Source organism: Raphanus sativus, chromosome 8 (genome assembly GCF_000801105.2).
Source record: "Raphanus sativus cultivar WK10039 chromosome 8, ASM80110v3, whole genome shotgun sequence".
Lineage (NCBI taxonomy): Eukaryota > Viridiplantae > Streptophyta > Magnoliopsida > Brassicales > Brassicaceae > Raphanus > Raphanus sativus.
Window position 1 is genome coordinate 24,797,888 of NC_079518.1, and position 19,025 is coordinate 24,816,912.

Here is a 19,025-nt window from a genome sequence, read left to right on the forward strand (position 1 = left end):
GATACTACTCTGAAATGCCATCTTTACCAGAATCCAGTCCAAGGTTGGGAGATTATTTCTGCTCATAAACTGCAATGAAGTCATTCAGTTTGGGTCTGTTATATTACTACTCAATCTGGTTGTAACCTAATCCCAAACTGTAAAAGATGATCTCAAATTTTAATAATTATTTTGTCATATTATATTTTATTATATTATGTAATTAATGAAATGAACCTAGTATGAATATATATATAAGCAATGTATCAACATAATTTAAACTCTCACAGTCACAGTAATCGATAATAGTCTTTACTTTCGGTTTGTACGCACACGGTTTTGCCCTCACAACCTGGTTTAATGATGAGATGAGGCCGCCCCTCACTCCGCCCGCGCGGTTTCCCATTTTGGCTTGTAACCACTAAAATATTTTGCTCCTCTTTTCAAATTCTTACCTGTTACGGGTGTGACCGTTCGATATTACTACTCTCTACCCTTTTATCCTCCGAGTTCTTCCCCCGATCCGGGTTGGAGGAACCGCCTTCAGCCGCTCTTTCACTGGTAAGTGTCTGTTTATCTCACATGAGATGGATATGAAGAGTTCTCAAAAGTTTATATGCAATTACCCTAGCTTTGGAAGCATCCCTTCAAACTAGCGTTTGTTTCCAAGCTCTATCTTCTATCCCCCTTAAACCTTCAAGCACTATCTCATCTTTAATGAAAAGAAACCGTACAATCCTCCCTTAGCATTCTTCCCCTCCGAGTCTGAAGCAACCATGGGTAGAAGACTTTCGTATGCTGAAAAAGACAAGGGTCTTGCTGTTCCTCCAGAACCTCCAAGAACAGCTAGAATCAGGATCCCTGCTGTGGATAACTCTGAACTCATAAGGAAGCATTCTCTCACACTTGTAGGAAGAATGTGGTCTCTCATTCCCTTCTTTTTTGAACATTAGAAAGTTGAAACAAGTCCAATAGGTGCAGATTTGGGTCAAAGTTGCTTCCAATTCGAGTTTGATCAGAAAGAGACATTCTAAAGGTGTTAGAAAATGGATCCTACCATTTTTTCACTGGATGATATCCTGCAAAGATGGGAATCCTCAACTTCTCCCACCTATAGGACTGGGACCAGGAACGCTATCTACCTGGATATGTTGGAACATATGGGTCTCCATGAATCATTTAATCTTCAAAAAGAATTTTTTTTTCTCTGGCGGAAACATTGGCGAAAGTGATCCAGGAAGCTAGAGAATTGATTGTCTCCCAAAACCCCCCCCCTTTCCAAATCTAAATCAACAAAACTTAGCATCATCCATGATCTTTTCCCAGACCCTGATCGAACATGCATGTACACAGATGCCGCTTGTAATCCGTTGACGAAATGTGCAGGCTTTGGTTGGATCATCGATGATGCATGATCATCCTCCTTTCACTCAGTGACCTCTTTCTTTGTGACGTCACTCCTTATTGCTGAAACTTCGGCGATGCAAAACGCCATGATCTATGCTCTCAACCGTGAGATTAAAGCTCTCTCGATTTTCTCTGATTCACAAATTCTCATCAATTTAGTGAGGTCTAAAGAAAAACATTTAGAGATTGCAGAAATTTTCAACGATATTTACCTATTTTCCCTATATTTATTGCTATCTAGTTTAAGTTTATCTTCAGATCAGTTAATCTTAGAGCTAACTAAACATGCTTTTTCTTTAATGTAACAGATTTAATTGTATGAATTAAATCTGTTTCACAAAGAAAAAATCTAGTATGACCTTTAGTGGTACATAAAAGTTATACTTTTCGTTTAATAGAAAGATATATATGTACAAGTATTCTTGTGAACACTGCAAGATTAACTGATAGTGACTTGAAAAAATAAATATCAGTTTGAACATATTTTGTAGCCATAAAAATATTTTATTTCTTTACTTTTTATCATCTTGAATATATTTTTATGCGGTGGAAGCCCTCTTGGCCCAATGGTTTGACTAAGAGTTCAATTGCTTCTACATCCGGAGGTTTGGGGTTCAAACCCCAGAAAATACAAAATTATACAGATTATGGAGAAACATGTTACAGGAGATCTTCAGTTTGGTGCATGGCGTACCATCGAACATGGATCTCATAGGACGTCTCAGAGTGGTGCAGTCATGCGTGTATTCTCACATGTTGGTAGAATTGTTGGCTGTAGAATTGTCTTTGTAATATTCTCATAGTTGTAATAGCATAATTAATCGATAATAATCGATTCAGACGTTAAAAAAAAAATATTTTATGCAAATAACATTTTCGAGTTTAGAATTTTGATCCGAGCAATTTAGTATTCTAAATTTGATAGTAGAGAAGAAAATACATGTTTGTGTATAAGTATAACAAGCATGTATACAAGACCACAAGGGCCATGCCACAAACAAAACGTACACCAATAGGAGAAATCATCAATTTCGGATCCGTTATTTGTTGTTTATGATACGACACCTTTACTATTAAGAATTTAATTTAAATGCGAATTTTATAACATTTTTCTTCCACTTTCATAATTTATTTTACTCTTTTCGTGGTATTTCTTTATAAATAGATTTATATGTCCACACTATTACTTATCCATAATAGTTATGCTACTACAAACATTATTGGTTTTTGATATAAAGGTTTTTTTTCCTAAAATCTGATTATTTATACTATTACAAAACTGTAACAAACATAAATAAAATTTCAATTAGCATCTACAACATAAACACCATATGAGATATCTCTCTAATAAACATCAACGAAACCTTTTTAAAATAAGATGAAGACAACTCTATATGATAAAATATACATTTTAGATTTTTCTAATCTGGAATCTTAATTATTAAATTTCGATATCAATACTATTAATTCTTCAATATGTCCAATTGATATGGGGTTATGTCCAACTTAAAATTTCAACGATAAATTGAAATATATATTAATATTATGGATGTAACCACCCTTTAACTTCCCCGCTTCTTCACTTTTTGTAACTGCTACTTTATTTTATTTAATCAAACAAAAACTAAAATTAAATAAACATGCAAATAGTGCAAGATACAAACATTACAAGAATCAAATTTTTGCTTCTATTCGTTACGGCCATATCTAATTTTTGAAATTTTGAAGACTTTTTTCTTAGTAATAATTTTTTTTTAAAAAGTTTACACAAATATAATTAAAGAAAACAGAAATATGAAATATGATTATAAATAAAGACACAAATATAAAAAATAAATTAAATTCTTATAAAATATATAAACTAAAAATATATTCGTCCTCTGAAAGGACAGATCAAAATTTATTCAATATTATTAAAACAAAAACATAATCTATTGATATAGGTGTACTCTAATTATTTTAATATAATTACTAGATTATGATCCGTCCTTAAAAAAGCGGGTATATTTTTTTGTTTTACATTTTTTTTTAAAAAATAATTTTATATTTGTGTTTTTATTTGTATAATATTTTTCTTAAATGATTAATAAGAGTTTTTAATAATTACATTCAAATAGTTGGACAACAACTATAGTGAAACCTCTATAAATTAATATTGTTGGGACTACACCAAAATTATAATTTTTTATTAATTTATAGAGATTATTAATTTATTGATATACTAATTAAACCAAAAACTCAATTTGAGACTATCAAACATAGATTATTTATTTTGGAGGATCCCACCAGGATGGAATGACCATCATTTTGCGTGGATCTTATGGTACATATGGAAAGCACGAAATAATAAAGTGTTTAGTAATTTGGATATTGATCCTTTAGAGACCCTTAAACTGGCAGAGAAGGAGGCATTATTATGGGACGAGGCACAAGCGAGTGTGACTCAGGAGTTAGACAGTACTAGCCTGTCAGATCCAGTGATACCCAATATACCCGGACGATGGTGCTTTACGGATGGCTCATGGAAAGAACATGACCAATTTTCAGGCCAAGGATGGTATAGCACACTGGAAGGTTTTGATGGACTTATGGGAGCAAGGAATACAAGAGCGGCTAGTTCGGCCCTACACTCAGAAATAGAGTCCCTTATTTGGGCAATGGAATGTATGCGGAATCTAAGGCAGTTTTCAGTTACGTTTGCAACGGATTGTTCTCAGTTGGTGAAGATGGTTTCGGAACCAGAAGAGTGGCCAGCCTTTGCAAGTTACCTAGAGGATATCTTCGTCCTGAAGAGAAGTTTCAACAGTTCAGAGCTCGTTCATATACCACGAACAGAAAATAACAAGGCGGACAGTCTAGCACGCAGTGTAAGGAAGCAACCGTCTTTTGTCGTTCATATGGATGCAGAGCTACCAGTTTGGATAACAGAGTCTATATGAGTCTGTTTGTTGCTGTCAAAAAAAAAAAAAAAAAAAAAATAGAGATGTTTAATGTATATTAATTTGTCGAGTATTAATTTAAAGAGATTATACTGTATATCAATAGATCATGTTCCTATTTTAATAGTATTGATTAAAATATCTTACTAATCATTTAAGAAAAATATTATACAAATAAAAATACAAATATAATTAAAAATACAAATATAAAAATTAAAATTTTTAACAAATGTAAAACAAAAAATATACCCGCCCTTTTAAGGGCGGGTCAAAATCTAGTATGTTTAAAGTATGAGCTTAATTTGTTCAAATTCTTTATTTTTACTTTATAATCTTATACATAATTTAGTTTTATTCAAATGTTTGTTTGCTTTAAATATTATAGATAATTAAATTAAATTTTATAAATATAATTGTAAGAAGACTAAAATATGATATTATGTCTATATAACCCACATCTGACTATTTATATTTTTTACATGTAGTTATTAAAATTAAAATAAAATAACTTATTTTACTTGTTTTAGATTTTAAATTTTGTTTTAAAGGTTTATAATATTAATGAAGTATTGTTTCATTCAGCTTACCTTGTACTTGATAAATATTTTACATATTTGATCAAATAAATCGCATAAAGCGTAATAAATAAACATTAACTATTATATGATTTATCATATAATCAAATAATATAAATATAGTAGAAACTCCATAAATTAATACTCAGTAAAATTTTAAACCTGATAAATTAAGAAATTTTACTGGTCTCGAATTGGAATACTATAGAATAAACATAATTTGAAAAAAAAATTATAATAAATATATGGTTCCAATATAAATATAAATCAACAATTTATGTATATAATATATATATATATATATATATATATACAGTTTATTGTATAGTTTGATTTTACTCACATAAACCCTTTTTAACTTTAATAAAAAATCGAAATATATTGATTTTTACTTTGTCATTTTACACTTTAAAATATATTTACATTTACAGTACATATTTTGTATACACAAAATAACTGAATAACAACAATTTAAGTTTTGTATTTGTATATTTTAATAAATAGATATATCGTAAAACTAATTATTCTTCTTATTTTTACATAAGAACATACTTCAAAATATATAAATTTGAAAATATTTTTTTAATTAATAACTCTATAAATTAACAAAATTAGAAAAGTCCCAAAATCTATAAAATTTTACTGTATTAATACTTATAATATTTTATTTTATCAATTACAATAAATTTATTTTAATATATATTTTTAGAATATAAATTAGTTATCATTTTAATATCTTAATTCTAATATTTAGTTTTATTAAGTTGAAGTATGTTATAAAATTTCTGAACTTATTTTATTTTTTTTATCTTTAAGTCTTCAATTTTATAATTTATAAATAATACGAATATTAAGTTATTTTAATATTTATAACACATATATGACCAAAGTTGTTTTTAATAGTATATGTAAAATCTAATTCCAATATACGTGTTTCTAAAATTCCCAGAAATTATTCTAAAATATCATGGATGGGTGAGCATGCGGATTCCTTCTAGAACTCAAGGTTGGACAGGAAGCTAGCTGTACCTCCAAAACATGACATGGTACTTTATTTGTGACGATAAGAATATGAATTACTGTATGATGCATTAGCATTGAATATAACAACTGTAGTTGAATAATTCATATTTCCATAGATTAAAAAATATGGCATGGCATGGCCCACGCCACCAGACTCTCAAAAAGATCGTTCAAGAACCCATTGATCTACAATTTTGCATGGGCGGTCTACATAGTCTAGAAAGGGTGCAGTTGCCCCCACAAAAAAAATTACAATTAAATATATTTGCATTAGATAACACGTAGTGCTTGTAGTTAATTAGGCTGGCTAAAGCTCTCTTTGCCCCCACTAATCCAAGTTTCGAATCCCCCTTTGCCCTTTTTTTTGTCGTCTACGCATCTATACTAGATCAAATATCTCTTTCTTGCCCATTATATTCACTGTTTTTATATTTTTTTATCTTTTTTTACTTTTCTAGTTTTCCTCTTTCTATATCTTATATTCCTTTTTATCTTGCTTTATGCTCCTTCTAATCTTTTTGGTCATCTATTCTTTTCATTCAATTAAATTTTGCTTTAACAAATAGTTCTCGTATTTTTTGTTAATATGTCTATTTTTTTCTTCTTTCAGCTATTAAACATTCATTTAGCTGTATTTTTAGTTGTTTTTTCTTCTAAATATTATCTTTAATAAAAGATACAAAACACATTCAAGTAAAATATCCAAAAAATAATGTCTTCACTCAAAATATTTTTTTTAAATCCGCCACTGCAATTTTGCATCATCGATATTATATAATTATTTACTTTGTGTTAAGTACGTAAGTATATATGTCATATGAGTTAAATATGTGTGTTTTGACAAATTGGGTTAAATATGTGTTTTTTTGACAAATTGGGTTAAATATGTGTTATGAGGTCATCTTCTTTTTTTTTTTGTTATGAGGTCATCTTCTTAGCAATAAAGTACAAAAAGATGTGTGACCGTACGAGTAACACATGCCTCCCAGTCTCCCACCTCCATATCAAAATCAGCAGACGTACTTCTTCTTAGTACGTACGGTACATACGGAAACAAATATAAGTAAATAGATTAATGGAGAGAGGTTAAGTTTAAAACGTGACGTAAATGGGGGTCTATGATAGTTAAGTGGCATAACATGAAACTTTTAACTGTAATGACTGGCATATCATATGTATACGTTTAACAACTTGTTTTTTTAGTTCGAGATGTCAACTTGTAATGACTCAAACTGATCATATGAAAAGTCTGCGTGTAATTGTAATGTTTAGCAGCTTACAAAAAAAAATTGTTTTAGCACTTGTTCCTCGCGACGTCGTGCTGCTTGTCCTGCAAATGTACACGTGCATGCCTCAACTTTACACGTGTATTCTCAACTTTACACGTGTATTGTATTTGCTCAAAAAAAAAAACACGTGTATTGTATATGAAAAATTGATCCGTTATATATCCTCTATTGAATCGTAAGCTATAAAATCAAGGATTCCTCAAAAGTACTCACTTTATTAATGTTTAAGAAAACAACCTCAAATAACTTAAGCTCTTTCTAATCTTACAAGTTGTACCACATCATGACACCTCCTTATATAGCTCATATAAACTCTTAATCTCATTAGTAAAACATATATTTTAGATAACTACAAATATCTCTAATCCTAATCTCATTAGATAAACTTGTAGTCTAAATTATCTACAAGCTTAGGTCAACAATCTCATCTTAAACTTGTAGTCCAGTTTTTTCACATCCTCAACTCCAACAAGATCTCTCATCTTCTTGAACTTGAGCCTTCCTAGAGCCTTAGTCAACATATCAGCTTTCTGAACCTTCCCGGCCACATGCTCTACAACGATAAGACCATCTTCTACACATTCCCTAATGAAGTGGAACCGTGTGTGAATGTGCTTACTGCGTCCGTGAAACACCGGGTTTTTGGTAAGAGCGATAGCTGACTTATTGTCTATGCGTATGACTGCTTTCTCGGACTCAACTTCCATGATTTCACTCAATAGATCTTTCAACCAGAGTGCTTGCTTTGCAGTCTCAGTAGCCACCATAAATTCGGCCTCACATGAAGATAGAGCTACAATCTCTTGTTTCTGTGAGCTCCACGTAACAGGACATTGATTCACATAGAAGATATGTCCCGTTGTACTCTTCCCGTCGTCTGGATCCACATTGTAGCTACTATCACTGTAGCCTACAAGTCCTCTCTCGATGCACTCCTTCCTGTAAACAAGACCAAACGAACTTGTTCCTTTTAGATATCTCAGTATTTGCTTCAGTGCGGCTCCATGACTCGTCTTTGGTTCATGCATATAACGTGAAAGCACTCCTACACTCTGAGCTAAATCAGACCGTGTGTGTATCAGATATCTCAAGCAGCCGATGTTTCTTCTGAACTCCTTGTCGTTTATCCCTTCTTCCGCTTATGCTTTTGACAATTTTGGACCCGAATCCATTGGGACATGAACTGCATTACAGTCACTCATCCCTGCTTCCTCAAGTATCTTTAGAGCATAGCGTTCTTGCCTCAGTATAATCCCTCCATCTAGCTGCAACACCTCTATCCCGAGGTAGTAAGTGAGCTTCCCGAGATCAGTCATCTCAAACTTGCTCGCCATCTCTGACTTGAACTCCATTATCGCGTCTAAGTTACTCCTTGTGATTAATAAATCATCCACATAGACATCAACAAGTAAAATAGTTCCCTTTGCACGTCGATGAAACAGAGACGGCTCTTTGGAACACTTTGTGAAGCTCAACTCTTTAAGTATGGACTTGAGTTTTATATTCCATGCCCTAGGAGCTTGCTTCAAGCTGTAAAGTGTCTTATGGAGCCTGTACACTTTGTTCTCACTTCCTCTAACCTTAAACCCTTCTGGTTGGGAAACATAAACCTCCTCCTGCAAGTCTCCGTGAAGGAATGTTGTCTTTACATCGAGATGATGAATCTCCCAACCACTAGATGCTGCTAACGCAATGATAACTCTCACTGTTTCAAGTCTTGCTACAGGCGCAAACACTTCCTCGTAATCGATCATATGACGTTGTATATAGCCCTTCGCTACGAGCCTAGCCTTGTATTTACTAACACTCCCGTCTGCATTCTTCTTTACTTTGAAAACCCACTTTAGTCCTATGGCTTTGTATCCATCAGGCAACTCTACAAGCATCCAAGTCTTGTTTTTCTTTATAAAACTAATCTCTTCTTCACACGCCTCTCGCCAAACCTTCTCGTTCTTAGCCTCATTCCAATCCCACGGTTCTTCGTTTAGAAGAAGTAGGATCCTCTCTGTCTCAATAATCTCAGCTACAAGAACATAATCATCCAAATAACTTGGCTTTATACTCTGCCTTGTAGAACGTCTTAGTGACTGCAAGTCCTCTGTTTCCTGCAAATCCTCTGTTTCTTCTTCGCTACCCTCACTGTTCTCAGCAGTCTTCTCATCACCACTACTACCATTATTATTCTCACCATTGTTTTGAGGTCCAAGTGTAAGTATACCTTGCTCTACCGACCTCTCTTTCTTTGTAACATTCCATTCCCAACTTGTTTCCTCATCAAACACAACGTCTCTTCTTACTGTGATCTTCCGGCTAGTGGGATTATATAGCCGATAGGCTTTTGATCCTGGTTCAATTCCCAGATGCACCAGTGCTCGTGATCGATCCTTTAACTTCTTTAGATGCGGAGTATCATTCTTAGCGTAACAGACACAGCCAAATACTCGAACATGACCAACACTCGGCTTCTTGTTTTTAAAGCACTCATAAGGCGTTAGATCCTTCAGTGTTCTAGTCGCCACTCGGTTAATCAAATATGTCGAGTTTCTTACAGCTTCACCCCACAAGTAGTTAGGTATAGACATGTGTTTCATAGTACTTTTGGTCATCTCCATCAAAGTCATGTTGCGTCGTTCTACTATTCCATTTTGCTGAGGCGAATATGGAGCTGTCAGATGCCGATTTATTCCATGTAAGTCACAGAAGTCTTTAAACTCATGAGAGGTGAACTCCCCACCTCTGTTTGTTCGGAAAGTATTGATGCTCTTCCCTGTCTCTTTCTCCACAGTACTCTTGAACTTCTTGAACTTCTCAAACGCCTCTTCCTTCTCCTTCATTAGAATAGTCCACATGTAGCGGCTGTAATCATCTATCAACACAAATATATATCTGTTATTAGCCGCCGTGGGAGGAGATATCGGTCCACAGAGATCTCCATGAACTAACTCCAAGACTTGTGTTGCACGGTAGCTTGTTGCCTTTGGGAAGGACTTACGTGTTTGTTTTCCCATCATACAAGCTTGACATAACTCCTTATCCAGAGATAGCTCTGGAATGCCTGTAACTATGCCTTTCTTCATCATGTTTCTCATAGTTTCTGTTCCAATATGCCCAAATCTCGCGTGCCAAGTGCTTGATTCATCCCCAAGACTTGCGTGCTGAAGGTACTTCAGATCATCAACTCTCAAGGTAACTTTGTACAGACGGTTCTTGGATCTAGCTGCTCTCACTAGTAGATTCCCATCCGATCATACAATGTCAAATAAGCCTCTCTCATTCTCACATCACACCCTGACTCGGTAGCCTGACCTAGACTAATAATATTACTTTTCAGATTTGGTATATAGTAAACATTAGTCAAGATCTTTTTCTTTCTGTCCTTGAGAAGAAATGTGATGGAGCCTTTTCCTCGAATATTAATCCGTAAGTCATCGCTGAACCTTACCTTGCCTGTGATCCTTTCATCAAGCCTTGAGAAGTACTCGCGAGTTCCTGTCATATGATTACTGGCTCCATTGTCCAGATACCACATATCATCTCCATCGTTGCTTGTCTCAAGCTTGCTAGGTACTACGTTCTCTTCATTAAGATACACAGTCTCATGCATCATTAGCTCCTCTGCCTCACGAGTGCTCTCATCGTCATTCTCTTGAGTCTCTTGGAGCTTAAGCAATCGATCAGGACAATTATAAGCATAATGTCCTGGTTTGTCACATCTAAAGCATGTCACTCTAGATGTATCTCTACCATCCTTACAGTCTCCTCGATTGTTATGTCTCCCACATCCCTTTCCTCTGTTAGAAAATCTCCCTCCTTGTCCTCTACCTCGACCATATGCTGGTGGGGTCTGTTGAGAATCATTATTGGCATACAAGAGCTTTCCCTGATCATCTTCTTGTTCCTCATCTTTAATTCTCTCTTCGTAGGCCTTTAGTCTCCTCACTATGTCTTCGTAGGTCGTAGTGTTGAGATTGAGGACTTGTTCAAGAGCAGCTATAATATGAATGTATTTCTTACGCGGAAGGCTGCTCAAGAACTTCTTCACTAACTTAGTTTCCTCAATGTTCTCTCCCAAGGATGATGACTTTGAAGATATCTCAGAAAGCTTTGCAGAAAAATCATCAATTGTATATGTATCTTTCATCTTCACTCTGTTGAACTCATCCATTAAGGTCTGTAGTCGAGCCTCACGGACTCTCTCAGCTCCCACATATCGTGCTTGTATAGCATCCCACACTTCTTTTGCCTTTTCTAGGTTACCAACCGTCAACAACAATGACTCTGGTATACTTTGAAATAGCAGTGCTCGCGCCATATCGTTTTTATCACTGTCACCTATCCCGGTCTCACATGTTTCCCATGACTTGTGCACCTTAAGAGCTGCCTTCATGCGCATGCTCCACACCGTGTAGTTAGTGGCGTTGAGCATCAGACACTTGATACTTGAATGGCTGCTCTCCTTAGGTTTACTCGTCGCCGTCGCCGCAACTATGTCTTTGTTTTTGTCTCCCATCTTCAAAGGCTCTGATTTGTATTACGAATTCAATTATTAAGCTGTGATACCACGTATTGAATCGTAAGCTATAAGATCAAGGATTCTTCAAAAGTACTCACTTTATTAATGCTTATGAAAACAACTTCAAACAACTTAAGCTCTCTCTAATCTTACAAGTTGTACCACATCATGGCACTTCCTTATATAGCTCATATAAACTCCTAATCTCATTAATAAATCATATATTTTAGATAACTACAAATATCTCTAATCCTAATCTCATTAGGATAAACTTGTAGTCTAAGTTATCTACAAGCTTAGGTCAACATCCTCCACCACCAAACTTTATGGTGATTAAAATGTGTTACTTTTGTTTTGAAGTTTACAATTATTTTGTTCTAAGAGTATCTCCAACCCACTTCTATTTTAATTTTATAATATTATTTTAGAATCAAAATCATTTTAACTTATTCATATTTCTGTCCTTAAAATAAAGATTGCTATTTCTTTATTTATAGAGAAAAATAGTATTTCTCTATATTTTACTCTATATTTGGAGATCTTTGTCTTTTAAAAAATACATTGAAATAAAATTCATCTCTATTATAATTTTTTTTTATTTTAAAGATAAAATAGTGAAATACATTGGAGATGGTCTATGGATGAAAAATATTGTAAAAGTGGTTACACACAATAATGTTAACACTTGATAATTTAGCTGGAAGAGAGTGACTGGATCGGATAAGAAGTTTTTTTTTCTTCATGGACCAAATCTTATCTTATCTATGGGCTTTTGATTGGGCTTTGTGTATTTATGTGAAATGGGTTTGTATCCATTTGTAGACATTGGGCTTTTGGCCCAGTAATACAAAAATGGTTGACCAGAAAAAGTAAGCTCTGACCAAACGTCCATTTGACTATTGTCTTTTTTTCTTTTTCTCCTGAATGCATTTGGTCTCATTTATAAATGGGTTTTATCTCCAAAAGGTGACGATTGCGCTTGCCGCCATTGTTGATTGTTGAAATCTCAGGGGGAGGGAGAGCGCGTGCAAGTACCAAGGGGGATCCTGGATTAGTAGCTTTTAGTTGTTGGTTATTGAGATTAATTAATATATACAAATTAATAAGCAACTTGCATCTCTTCTCCTTCGTCTTCTTCTTGTGCTAATCAAAAGTCCAACGAAAAACACCTTTTATTTATTCGGGTGTCTGTTTATAGTATTTCTTTATTTGTCGTTGAAATCAAAACCTCCGTCTCTCTCTCTCTCTCTCTCACATCGACGATGGCCAGGATACGGCGGCGGTGGTCTTTGTGTCTTCTAATCACTGTCTGGTTCCTTTCCGGTTGGGTCCATGTGGTTAGAGCTCAAAGCAGAGGCGGAGCCACTACTGATCCAGACGAAGGTGAGTGAGTGAGTCTGTCTTGTTCATTCTTTCAAAATAATCGATCTTAGTTTTGTACCGGTTGGTTAGTTTTGTACAATTAAGAAATGGTTTGATTAGTAGTAGTAGTTAAGCGTAAATTTATAATTAAGCAAGGAGATAAGGAGAAGCGGGGGGATTAATAAGCAAATCTATTTAATTTAATAAATAAACAGCTGGAGCTTTGAACTCCATCTTCACTGCTTGGAGGATCCGGGCGCCCAGGGATTGGAACATCAGCGGCGAACTTTGCTCGGGCGCCGCCATCGACGACAGCGTTACCGACGCCAACCCTGCCTACAACCCACTTATCAAATGCGACTGCAATTTCGTCAACTCCACAATCTGCCGCATCACCCTCCTGTACTGTACCCTCTTTTCTCTCCCTCCCTCCCTCCTCCAACTAAAAAATACCTATGTATTGATTTGATTTGATTTGATTTGATGCAGCAAGGTTTATGCCATTGAAGTTGTTGGACCTATACCTCCCCAGCTCTGGACTTTACAATACCTCACAAATCTGTAATTCAATCACTTTATTATATGATCTAATCACATTAACACAATTATGGACCTCTTTCTCTTTCTTTCTTTCTTTCTTTCATTCATTCAGGAACTTGGGTCAAAATGTTCTTACAGGCTCCCTCCCTCCTGCTATTGGTAATTTGACTCGTATGCAATATATGTAAGCCTCTCTCTCTCTCTTCTTTCCTTTCTCTTTCTTTACCAGCAACATTACTTCTCTCTCTCATTCCCAACTATTCATCACATAGGACTTTTGGGATCAATGCCTTGTCTGGCCCTGTTCCTAAGGAAATTGGTCTTCTTAAAGATCTAAGATCACTGTAAGCTTTGCTTCCTTCCTTCCTTTCATATGATAATGTTTCTTCCTTCTAGAGGTTTCCTTATACATATATCTTTTTATTTTCAGCGGTATTAGCTCAAATAACTTTTCTGGTTCTATACCACCTGAGATTGGGAGCTGCACAAAACTAGAGAAAATGTGTGTCTCCTTTTTCATTTCTACTCAAGCTTTATCTTTCTTATGTATACATTTCCTATCTTACAATTCAGATATGATTTATATAAGAATACTCGTGCCACTGCAGGTATATAGGAAGTTCTGGACTCACTGGGGGAATACCTCTATCATTTGCTAATCTTGTTCAGCTCACAGATGCGTAAGCTTCTTCGTTTTTTTTTGCTTACATAAGTCTTATATAGTTGGATTACTACATCTTCTTTTCGTTTTATGATGTACCAGTTGGATTACGGATCTGGAAGTTACAGGTCCAATTCCGGATTTTATAGGAACCTGGACCAAACTTACTACCTTGTAACAACATTTCTTTTCAGAATTCCTATATAATTGATTTGTTCCATTCCTCGTGATTTTGTTTTCTTAACTAATCCTGCCTACTCTTAGTAGAAAAGGCCTCATTACTTTCTAAGTTTGAGATTCAATACATGTTTTACTACAGGAGAATTCTCGGAACTGGTCTAAGTGGTCCTATCCCCTCATCATTTTCCAACTTAACTTCTTTAACAGAACTGTATGTGTTGTTGTTCCCATTGGTGTCAGAACCATTTGTTCATAACTATCTCCTTTTCTTTCATTCCCTCTCTCCTAGTCCTCCACATATATATAATTATATTCTAAATGTACGTAGGAGGCTTGGTGATATATCCAACGGAAGCTCTTCTCTTGAATTCATCAAAGACATGAAATCTCTAAGTACATTGTAAGACCACTTTGATTCAACTTCTTCTAACCCAATCTTTGATCAGACTAGTGTAATGTTGATCTGTTTCTGATATATGTTGCAGAGTATTTAGGAACAGCAATCTCACTGGGACAATACCCTCTTTTATCGGTGATTTTTCAAGTCTGCAACAAGTGTAAGTACAGCATATGTATGTGTGTTTCTTCATGCCATGATTGCTTTTCTGTAAAAAAAAGTGTGATTATTTGTGAAAGTCACCAGGAGAATACGAAATGATCTTAAGTTGCTGATAATATAATTTCTTACTTACTTTCCTTCTTTCAATGCTAAACATGAATAATTTTAATGTGTTACCGTGTAATTCGTGTCTGTTTTGCAGTGATTTAAGCTTCAACAAACTACGTGGACCAATTCCAGCTTCACTTTTCAATTTAAGTCGACTTACTCACTTGTAAGATGATATCTTTTGTTGCTTTGTTTTCCAGTGATTAAAGATGATACCTGTCGAAATGGTTTGATGTCTTCACTCTTCTTATTAGGTTTCTGGGGAACAACACGTTGAATGGTTCTTTGCCCACTCAAAAGAGTCAGACTTTGAGAAATATGTGCGTAACACAAAAGTCTTTTATAATTTTTTTTCGTCTTTGAAAGCCACAACAGATTGTTGGGGGTTTGTTGAAAACAAATCCTCCTGCTGATCATTGTTCTTTTATACTAACAGAGATGTGTCGTACAATGATTTGTCTGGAAGTCCTCCTTCATGGGTCAACTTACCAAACTTGAAACTGTAAGTAGAGAAAACACCACTGAATGAAGCTTCCTATTTCTAGGAAATATACAAATATTCATAACAAAAATGTATGTTATTTGGTGCAGCAACTTCGTGGCTAACAATTTCTCCTTAGAAGGTCTTAATAAGAGGTGATTTTCTTAAATATATTATTGTCCGATGCTTGTTCCATTATGACTTATCATTTCTTTTCTTTTTGGTTAAAAGTGTATTACCAGGACTGAATTGCTTGCAGAAAAACTTCCCTTGCAATCGAGGCAAAGGAATATGTAAGTGTAACAAAATGGATAGTGCTTTGTGTGTACTGTTGGAGAAAAAATTGCTTTAAGATTTTATTTTGTTTGGTGTCTAGATTCTGAATTTTCGATCAACTGTGGAGGCCCACCAATACGGTCTGTTAGCGGGGCAGTATTTGAGAGGGAGAACGAGGATCTGGGACCAGCTTCATTTGTCGTGAGTGATGTTGAGAGATGGGCAGCCAGTAGCGTGGGACTTTTTGCCGGAAGTAGCAGTAATATATACATAGCTACTTCACAATCACAATTTGTTAACACTTTGGACTCTGAGCTTTTTCAGTCAGCAAGACTTTCTGCATCTTCCCTGAGATATTACGGGTTGGGGTTAGAAAATGGAGGCTATACCGTAACACTTCAGTTTGCTGAAATTCAAATTCTTGGTTCTACTTCAAACACTTGGAGAGGTTTAGGAAGAAGACGTTTTGACATTTATGTCCAGGTCTGCACTTCTACTTGATATCTAGCTTTTCAGCTTTCTTGGTAGTGTAATTAATATATAACATTTTTGGTCTGTTTTTTTTTCCAGGGAAGACTTGTTGAAACGGATTTTGATGTACGCAGAACAGCTGGTGACTCTACTGTTCGAGCAGTTCAGAGAGAATATAAAGCAAATGTATCTGAAAACTACCTCGAAATTCATCTGTTCTGGGCTGGAAAAGGAACATGCTGTATTCCCATTCAAGGGGCTTATGGGCCATTAATATCGGCCGTCAGTGCAAAACCAGGTAACACAATTGTTTGATATTAGTGGTGGGATTTTCACTAAGTATCTTGAGTGTTTGCTATTTGTTGTTCAGATTTTACACCAACTGTGGGCAATCGGCCACCATCAAAGGGAAAGAACATGACTGGTACTATTGTGGGTGTCATTGTTGGCGTAGTACTTTTAAGTATCTTAGCGGGTGTGGTTATCTTCATCATCCGAAAAAGAAGAAAGCGGTACACAGATGATGAAGGTATACATGTGTAATAAGAATCCCTTGAACTGAATAATTTGGTCCTCTGCCTTCAAAATTAAAATTTTAATATGATCCTTCAAATTGGTTTGTTTTTTGTTTTCTTGCAGAGCTTCTTAATATGGATGTAAAGCCTTACACCTTTACTTACTCGGAATTAAAGAGTGCAACTCAAGATTTCGATCCCTCTAACAAACTTGGAGAGGGAGGATTTGGGCCTGTTTATAAGGTATGTCACATTTACTTGGAGATGCGGTATATGTGATACCTTTTAATATGTTTTGTTCCAAATAACAGGGAAAGCTCAATGATGGAAGAGAAGTAGCAGTGAAGCTGTTGTCGGTGGGATCCCGGCAAGGGAAGGGACAATTTGTTGCAGAAATTGTAGCGATTTCGGCAGTTCAACATCGCAACTTAGTAAAACTTTATGGGTGCTGCTATGAGGGAGATCATCGTTTGCTCGTATATGAATACCTTCCTAACGGAAGTCTTGATCAGGCTCTTTTTGGTACGCTCAAAAACATTATTTATGCTTCTGCCATCACTCACTCATTTTGGTACACTTGCCACTGATTTTGATGTTGCAGGGGATAATGCTTTACATCTTGATTGGTCAACCCGCTATGAGATATGTCTCGGAGTTGCCAGGGGTCTAGTCTATCTCCACGAGGAGGCGAGGCTTCGCATCGTACACAGGGATGTGAAGGCCAGCAACATTTTACTTGACTCTAATCTGGTCCCAAAAGTTTCTGATTTTGGGCTTGCAAAACTATACGATGACAAGAAAACCCACATAAGTACCCGAGTAGCTGGGACGATGTAAGTATTCCCCAACCCCTGATTTTTGCTTTGCAACACAGTTCTGGATTCTTATGACATGTTGTTGTTACCAATGCAGTGGATATCTTGCGCCAGAGTATGCCATGCGTGGACATCTAACAGAGAAAACTGATGTGTATGCCTTTGGTGTTGTGGCTCTTGAGCTAGTGAGTGGAAGGCCAAACTCTGATGAGAACGTCGAGGACGAAAAAAGATATCTTCTTGAATGGGTACGTTGATCTATTTCAACAGTTAGCTATAATCAACGTAGGGAATATGTTTTGTGCTCTTTAGCAGAAGCTGATGTTTGGTTGTGTACAGGCATGGGATCTACACGAGAAAAGCCGTGAAGTCGAACTCATTGATCGTGAGTTAACTGAATTCAACATGGAAGAAGTGAAGCGCATGATAGGCATTGCTCTGCTTTGCACTCAGACATCACATGCCTTGAGACCACCGATGTCAAGAGTGGTGGCCATGCTTTCAGGAGACGTTGAGGTGAGTGATGTCACCTCTAAGCCAGGCTACCTGACCGACTGGAGATTTGATGACACCACAAGCGCTTCTGTAAGCGGATTTCAAACCAAAGAGACGTGGGCTTCTGATTCCTTGTCCACTAGCTTTGTGGCCCCTGGCTCCGAGATATCACCTGGAAGCCGCGACTCTAAACCGATGCTTGGAGTGAAAATCAATGAGGGAAGATGACAAAGATCCTTCCTTATCTGTAACTAATAAGATAGATGTGTTGTGTAAGTGAATGAGGATCACTATTTTCTTCTTTGATTAGAGAAATATATATTATATCACTTTGATTCTGTCAATAATAATTAAGCTCTTCAGTTTTCCTCAAATCTGTTGAGAGTGAAGTTGATACTTTGGTGCTATGAAAAGAAGAGTAAGACTGAGCATTATGTGTTGTGTTCCCAAATTGCATGGACAGAGTGATTCCATGAGAGAAGACCAGACTCGCGTAATGTTTAGAGGTTCAAGTTCAAGAACATATTGTCCCCTACTAGTTCCGTTGTCTGAACGACACATAGCACAAAACGGGTCGCGTGATAATGTAAAAACAAATAAAAAGTTGTCAAAAGTCTTTACTTCCACACAAAGACTTTTGCATATTCACAAGTCAAGTAGGCATTATTGATGGTACTATTATATATAGTACAATGCATTATGATTTTTCTTGTCCTGATGTAATAATATCAAGAGCATGGAAATTACTATAGACCAGAAAGACCAGAATGGAGGAAAGAGCGACGAAGGAAGGAACGAAAAGGGACAACACAATCAACACAAAACTAATAATGATGT

The 19,025-nt window shown here is 35.7% G+C and overlaps 1 protein-coding gene across 3 annotated transcripts; it reads left to right on the top strand.

Annotated features, from left to right (window-relative positions):
- Positions 1-12,697: 12,697 nt before the first annotated feature.
- On the top strand, positions 12,698-18,556 carry LOC108821839 (probable LRR receptor-like serine/threonine-protein kinase At1g56140). 3 transcript variants are annotated; one of them, XM_056992736.1, is made up of 25 exons: positions 12,699-12,909; positions 12,996-13,116; positions 13,303-13,489; positions 13,577-13,648; positions 13,766-13,811; positions 13,900-13,971; positions 14,058-14,129; positions 14,236-14,307; positions 14,391-14,462; positions 14,608-14,679; positions 14,797-14,868; positions 14,954-15,025; positions 15,230-15,301; positions 15,390-15,455; positions 15,572-15,637; positions 15,727-15,771; positions 15,848-15,909; positions 15,993-16,375; positions 16,463-16,661; positions 16,734-16,892; positions 17,003-17,121; positions 17,190-17,400; positions 17,480-17,711; positions 17,791-17,941; positions 18,033-18,556. In XM_056992736.1, the coding sequence occupies exons 4-25, from the start codon at positions 13,585-13,587 to the stop codon at positions 18,414-18,416; spliced, it is 2,763 nt and encodes a 920-aa protein (XP_056848716.1). In that variant the 5' UTR covers positions 12,699-12,909; positions 12,996-13,116; positions 13,303-13,489; positions 13,577-13,584; the 3' UTR covers positions 18,417-18,556. The 3 variants fall into 3 exon arrangements, with proteins under 3 accessions (XP_018450331.2, XP_056848716.1, XP_018450333.2); XM_018594829.2 differs by having other exon boundaries at positions 12,698-13,108; positions 13,740-13,811; XM_018594831.2 differs by lacking the exon at positions 12,699-12,909 and having other exon boundaries at positions 12,994-13,116.
- Positions 18,557-19,025: the final 469 nt, after the last annotated feature.

Excerpts from the sequence above, each read along its gene's own strand:
- LOC108821839 (XM_018594829.2), top strand. The coding sequence starts at position 12,988 with ATGGCCAGGATACGGCGGCGGTGGTCTTTGTGTCTTCTAATCACTGTC. Across the intron at positions 13,649-13,739 it reads TTACAATACCTCACAAATCT|GAACTTGGGTCAAAATGTTC; the intron begins GTAATTCAATCA and ends TCATTCATTCAG. Across the intron at positions 14,463-14,607 it reads TGGACCAAACTTACTACCTT|GAGAATTCTCGGAACTGGTC; the intron begins GTAACAACATTT and ends GTTTTACTACAG.